This window comes from Alexandromys fortis, unplaced genomic scaffold (genome assembly GCF_014885135.2).
Source record: "Alexandromys fortis isolate MF-2015 unplaced genomic scaffold, M_Fortis_MF-2015_v1.1 scaffold_140, whole genome shotgun sequence".
Classification (NCBI taxonomy): Eukaryota; Metazoa; Chordata; class Mammalia; order Rodentia; family Cricetidae; genus Alexandromys; species Alexandromys fortis.
The window spans coordinates 1,394,962-1,401,951 of NW_026068048.1; the positions used below are offsets into that span (position 1 = coordinate 1,394,962).

A 6,990-nucleotide genomic window follows, 5' to 3' on the forward strand; every position below is an offset into this window, starting at 1 on the left:
TAAAACTGATGTAAGGCTGTGTTGAGTGTAAAGCAACCCCCAAAAACCTGGTGTTGAGTCCCTTGGTTGGCCCACAGTCACCTTATAGAGCTAGTCATACGAGTGGCTGGCAGAAGTTAGTAAAATATTTAATTAATTCAAATCCCATGTAAAAATAATATATTTTAATTAGTTAATTAATTTTAATAAGCCTATATGCAGTATTTCCAGGTAGTCTCCCATCCAAGTACTAACCAGGCTTGATCCTGTTTAGTTTCTGAAATCAGATGAGATCAGTCTTGCTCAGGCTAGTTATGGCTGTAGACAATAATTTTTTAAAAAGACTAGAAGTAAGTTTTTAACCCAGAAAAACAAGCCCAAGATAAAAATAGAGAAGAGAATGAAAACAGAAGGTGATTTCAGTATTACACTAGGAATTTAGTGGACCACTAGAAAGAGGCACAATAATTAAAATATTTAAAAGTCATTATTTTTAGACACACTATGGATTAGATATTATTATATTCATAAAACAGCTCCCATTCCAAAATTTAAATTGGAGGTCAGGCATATACCTGTGATAGAGACAATGGGAATATTGAGGTAGAAAGATGGCAACATCAAGGCCAGCCTGGGCTACAGATCTGTAGTGATATTTTGTGTTTTAATAAATAAAGCTTGTCTGAAGATCAGAGTGCAGAGCTAAGCCACTAAAGGCCAGGGAGTGGTGGCACACTCCTTTAATCTCAGAATTCAAGCTACTTGAGATGGAATCGGTCTAAAAGGAGAGACAGAACTCACACAAAGATGCTCCCAGCACTCAGGAGTCATGTGCCTTTAATGTCAGCCCCAGGGAGGTGGAGACAGGAGTAAATACAGAGAGGAATATGAGGAGGAGACAAGAGCTCAGTACAGTCTGAGGTTTGGTGGCAAGCATTGCAGTCTGCAGTCATGCTGAGGACAAAGTCGACCATTTGTTTGTCTGAGCCTTGGTAGAGGTAAGAACCCTCTAATAGCTTGGCTGCTTTGCTTCTGTGATCTTCAGCTTGAACCCCAATATTTGTCTCGGGGCTTTTATTATTCATGCTACACAGATCCTGCCTCAAAAAGCAATAGAAAAAAATTAAAAATAGGCAAAATATTACAAGTCCATTGGAAAATGTAAATTTATATATTTAAGAATTACTGCCAGGTGTGGTGGCAAACAACTGTAATCCCAGCACTCAGGAGAATGAGACAACTGGTGTAAATTCCAGGCAAGATCTCGTCTCCAAAAAAACTGAAAGTTAGCAGTGTTTGGTTGGAAGCGTCGCCTCAGCCCCTAGCATCCTTATCCCAAAAAAGTCTGAATGTTTGATTGGAAGTGTCACCCCAGGTCCTGGCATCCATTTTGGAATGTTGGGTGGAAAGTTCCATTTCAAGCCCTCTCCATTCCCTGAGAGTTGCCTCCGTCCAAACTCCACCTCCAAGAAAGCCTGCCAAATGGTGACCCCTCCCCAGAGAGGGTGCAGACCACTCCCATAGGCTATTTAAACTGCCCCCCAGAGAACAAACACGTGGTCTTTCCAGTTCTCTGTCCCCCCCCCCCTCCGGGAGCGCTGGCATCCATTAAAACTGGGCTTCTTTTAATTTGGTTTGATTTGGTCTGATTTGAATTGTGTTGGCAGTGAGGTTTGTTGGGCTGAAAAAACAACCAGGGCATGGTAGTATGTGCCTGTATTTCCAGTGCTTGGGATGCTGAGGCAGGAGAATATCTATGAATTAGAAACCAGCCTGAGCTACATAGCAAGCAAGCTCCAGGCCAGAACACCAGCCAAGGCTACCTAGTAACTCTGCCTCAGCAGCAACAACAAAACCAAGTAACAATAACAAAAGCCACCAACACTTAGCTGGATGTGGGGCTGTGTGACTTTAATCCCAGCAAACAGGAGGCAGAGACGTGGGGATTTCAGAGTTTGAGGCCAGCATGATCAACATTGAGTTCTCATGGTACCAGGGACACAACATATCAAAACAAAAAGCAACCTTGGTTTCAAACTCACTACGTAACGTAATCGAAGCTGGCCCTAAAACCCCTTATTCTCCTGTCTCTACCTCCTGAGTGCTGGGATTTCAGGCATGCATTGCAGGCCTGGCTAAAGCAGCACTTTTAAATTGGTGGCTATTAAGTGTAAGTAGATTGTGTTCCAGTGACGACAAGATGATCTTTGCTCCATCCAGTCCCAGCCAAGTCGCGTTGCCCAGACTCTACACCTGGGAAGCTCTAAGGAGCTCTCACACTACAGCAGAGGGTCAAGTGCAGGCTGAGTTCGTCAAGGAGAACACGGTCTGCGATGGCCTCTGGGAAATGTAGTACTGAGCTGGGTCATTTGAGGCGATCCTTGCTGTATTCCTGTAAAGATCTCCACCCCACGGCAGATCTGAAACACCTTAAAAGTTTCAGAGGATCCCAGGCCCGAATCTGTGGGAAGTTCCTCCTTAGAAGACTAATTGTCCGTTCTCTCCCGGAGCGTTCCAACATTCTCTGCTTCCACTCTCCGGCATTGAAACTCTCCCAGGGAGTCTAGAGAAGCACGGCCTGCTGGGAAATGTAGTCCACTTTAAAAGCTGAGACACATGGCGGAAGTGGCTGGAGAGAGGTTGTTCCGGATCATCTCAGTGTCCTACCCGACCTAACCGGGTACTGCTCTGGTTGGTATCCGCTGGTCCTTGGAATTCGTAGCCCGTGGGGTCCCAGTTGAGGTGAGTCTGGCTCTGGTTCTATGCATTTTGGGTATGGGGCCTTCCGGTCTTTATTTGTTGGTTGCCGGCTGCCGGCTGCCGGCTGGCTCTAGGGGACCCACCCGGTTTCCGGGATGGCGTTGGGGGTGAAAAGATCTCCGCAGGGACTACGGCGAGGCAAGTGCGACTCCACAGGCGAGAAGGCTTTCGGAGGGTGTGGATTGTACGGAAGGATGAGAGCGAGCGTGCGCGAGGTCGTCAGAACATGGGTGATAAGTGTTACCGGATCCTCTAGTCTTCCACCGCTAAGTGGGGGAAAAATACCTCTATTCCTTCCTGGATGTCAAGTTTACTTGAAAAATTGAAAAAAAGAAAGCCAAATAATAGAGATGATAAGGATATCTGTACCCAAGATAGATCGATTTACCGGTCACCGTGACTTTTAAATATAGTCAGAAGTCAGACGGGGTGACCCACATCTGTAATCTCAGCACTCTGGCCGCGAAAGCTGGAAGACAGTTATTGCTCCATAGTGGGTTCCAGGCCGTCGTGAAATCCTGTCTCAGAAATGTATGAGGGTGGAGAAATTATTTTTGAAAAAACGTGCCACTGTGGGGCTCCTATTTTTGTGTCACATCCTCAGTTAGCCTTGTTTAGGGACAAACAACAGATTTGAAAAGTCTGTAAGGCTCTGTTGACTGCGACTGGAGAAGTCAGAGTTTGGAGTTCAAGATAAGCCTTTAGGACAGGAGACACACCTGCACACACTGGCTCTCAGTCGTTTCCCATCCCCACCCTCTCCAGTTTATAGTTAAAACCTGGCCGTCAATGTGGTGGATTTAGGAGGTGGGGACTTTTTGAAGGTAATTACATGGGATTAGTGCCTTGACTCCCTAAAACTGCTTGTCCCCTAGATGAGAATACAGAGCAGTCTCCTTCTGTGGACCAGGAAATAGGTTTGCACTAGACACCAAACCTGTCAGTGCTGAGATGGGGACTTCTCTGCCTCCGTAACTGAGAACAAGTTTGCTGTCTCTAAGCTACCTAGTCCAAGATATTTTGTTATAGCAGCTTAAACAGACTAAAATGGAATTTATTCTGCACCTGACCAGTTCCTGCAGAAATTTTCGGCGTTCTTCGAATGTACCTTGCTTTGTGTTTATGATTTCCAGAGAGGATATCAAGTTCCTCTTTTTTATTTGCATGAGGTGGAGGAAATCAATTCCCAGCACTCACATGGCAGCTCATAACCACCCATACTTCAGTTCCGGGGGATCAGTTCTCTTTTCTGACCTCTTAAAGCACCAGGTGTACACATGGTATGCAGACACATATGCAAGCAAAACACCAATAAACATAAAATAAATTAATCTTTTAAAAACAATTCTGATCATAAACTCTAAGGCAATTTTTTGGGGGGTTGAAGAAAGGGGAACAAACAGCACTAGTGTTGGGGAAACTCATATTACCCGCAGAAAAGCCCGAGCAGGCATTTTATTGGGTACTTGAAGGGGCCTTGGACATTATAGACATAGCAGAATTAAAAATTTAAAGACTGAACATAGTGGTACACACCTTTAATCCCAGTACTCAGGAGTGAGAGGCAGTTAGATCCCTGTGAGTTTAAGGTCATCTTGGTCTACATTTTGAGTTTCAGGCCAGCCAGGGCTACACAGTGGGACCTTGTTTTAGAAAAAGAGAGAGAGAGGAGAAAGTTCATTAAAGGAGCCAGAAAAAAGAAAGGAGAGAGAGAAAGCTAAAGGAGTCAGGCATGGGGCAGGCAGAGGCAGGCAGATCTCTGAGCTGAAGACCAGCCTGGTCTACTTAGACCCCATCATTTAAAAAAAGAAAAAAGAAAATGTCTACATGTCCATAAGAAGTTTTTTCTATGCATGCTATACATCAATGGCATTTATCCTTGGGAATCTTCTGGGACACTGATGCTGTAGCTTGTGGATTCTACCCTTGTGATAAGGGCATATGGGAATTGTGTAGATGGAAGCTTCTGTCCCGCCTGGTCCTGCAGTTGTTCAGTCCCAAAGAAACACACAGAGGCTTATTTGAATTATAAACTGTTTGGCTTGTTAGCTCAGGCTTATTATTGACTAGCTCTTACAACTTAAATTAACCCATAATTCTTGTTTATTTTTAGCCACATGGCTTGGTACCTTTTCTCAGTAAGGCAATCTCATCTTGCTTCCTCTGTGTCTGGCTGGTGACTGACTCTCTGCCTTTCCTCTTCCCAGAATTCTCCTATTCTGGCCATTGTGCCTATACTTGCTGCCTGGCTACTGGCCAATCATCGTTTTATTAAACTAATTCACGTGATGATTCTTTACAGTGTACAAGAGCATTATTCCACATCACAATGGCACATTCCTTACCCTATTAATGGGGTGGGAAGGACTTCCTATGTGGGTCACAGGCCTTACAAATGGGAGGAATGAGAACCTGTCACCGTCCCTACGAGTGTCCCTCAGTAGCATTTCAGTCTCGATTGTGACTTTTTTGGTCATGGGATGTTTGACCTAGTTTCTCACTCTCTCTTCATTTCCCGTTCTGCCATTTCCCAGAGTGCCCCCGAGAGTAGAGAAGCATGGCTATTGTGGATGTCAACACTGTGTTCAAGGTGAGTGGGATTGCTTCTGTCACCTGTCTTCTGGCTGCTGATTCCGAAAATGGAATTGTCACCTGTTGTCATGGTAACCATGTGAGGTTGAGCTTTGCCAGTGTGATTCTGTTTTCTTCAGTATATGAGAACTGCAGGAGGCTGTATGGGGTTTTTTGTTTTTGTTTTGTTTTTCTTTTTTCATTCAAGCATCTTCTGGCCATGTGAGGAATATCAATACCTTTGGATTCATGAGTTTACTTCATTTTTTTCTGTTCCTCAATTTCCTAATCAAAAAGTGGAGGAAATAACAGCACTTACTTTGGATTCGTTCTGACTGAATTAATAGGCATTTGGTTGTTAACAGGTACTGACACATAGAATATACCAAATGAGATCATGACTGGATCGCGTGCTCAGTTGCCTGAGAGTCAGGAAAAAGGGAAATATAAAGTTATTCAGGATTGCTGCAAGAGCAAGCCCACCCTAGGCCACCCAGTAAGTTCCAAGCTCACTACTTGAGGTCCTGTCTAAAAAAAAAGAAAAAAAAAGGGCTGGAGAGATGGCTCAGAGGTTAAGAGCATTGCCTGCTCTTCCAAAGGTCCTGAGTTCAATTCCCAGCAACCACATGGTGGCTCACAACTATCTGTAATGGGGTCTGGTGTCCTCTTCTGGCCTGCAGGCAGACACACAAACAGAATATTGTGTACATAATAAATAAATAAATATTAAAAAAGGAGAAATATCTGCAAAGAAAAGTGTTGGTATATGTTTGCAAATAAAGGAAAACACTTTTGCTTTTAAATATGCAGTCTTTATATTTTTACTTTGGTTACTTATTTAATGGGACAATCTTATTATGTAGTAATTTTTTTTAACAGGGTCTCATGTAGCTCAGGCTGCTTTGAGCTTGGTTTAGAGCCAAGGATGATCTTGAGCTCGTGAGCTTTCTGCTCCCACGTCATTTATTGGTTGCACATCCTTTGATAACCCCCCAGAACAGGTGTATAATTTATTCCTTATTTTTTTATTCATTAATCCCATTAGAAATCCATTGTCTTTTCTGTTCTGCTTAATAACTTTCCACCTAGAAAATCAAAAATACTTCTTTTAAAATTCATTTATTATTTTTTTAATTTTAAAAACTTTTCTAGACAGGGTTTCTCTATGTAAAACAGCCGAAGCTGTCCTGGAACTCACTCTGTTGACCAGGCTAGCCTTGAACTCACAGATCCACTGCCTCTGCCTCCCGAGCGCTGGGATTAAAGGTGAGCGCCACTGTCACCGTGCCCGGCCTGTTTCCCTTTTCTAAATCATCTCTTTTGACCTCAGTGTACACACATAGGAATTTTAAAAATTAAAATAGATAAAGAATAAGTAACACTGCAAAGACCAGAGAAGTTGATTTTGTGGCCGCACAGAGATAAAGGCGCCATAGGGGACCTTTAAAGATGCGCTAAGACTATCTTTGAGGCACTGAGCTTTTAGGGCTAACTCTGGGAAGGATGGACAGGTCTGGGAAGGTGAGGCAGGTCTGCATAATTAAGTAATCCTGATGGAGGTGTGGTCTGATTAGTCCCCGTCCTGTCCCTTCCTGCGAGCTGGTGGGCAGAAGTCCTGGGGTCCTAGGAGACAGATTTACTCTCAGCAGACGGTTACTTTTGCGCCTGATTGGGCCTTGG

General features: G+C 43.8%; 1 protein-coding gene across 2 annotated transcripts in view; it reads left to right on the forward strand.

Annotated features, from left to right (window-relative positions):
* The first annotated feature begins 2,562 nt into the window (after positions 1–2,562).
* LOC126486722 (zinc finger protein OZF-like) overlaps positions 2,563–6,990 on the forward strand; it is a 32,051-nt gene continuing 27,623 nt past the window's right edge. The window contains exons 1-2 of one of the 2 annotated variants that reach the window (XM_050119131.1): positions 2,563–2,721; positions 5,274–5,329. In XM_050119131.1, coding sequence (XP_049975088.1) covers positions 5,297–5,329 — 33 coding nt within the window. In that variant the 5' untranslated portion in view covers positions 2,563–2,721; positions 5,274–5,296. The remainder of the gene's footprint in view (positions 2,722–5,273; positions 5,330–6,990) is intronic. The other variant, XM_050119130.1, reaches the window with a different exon arrangement.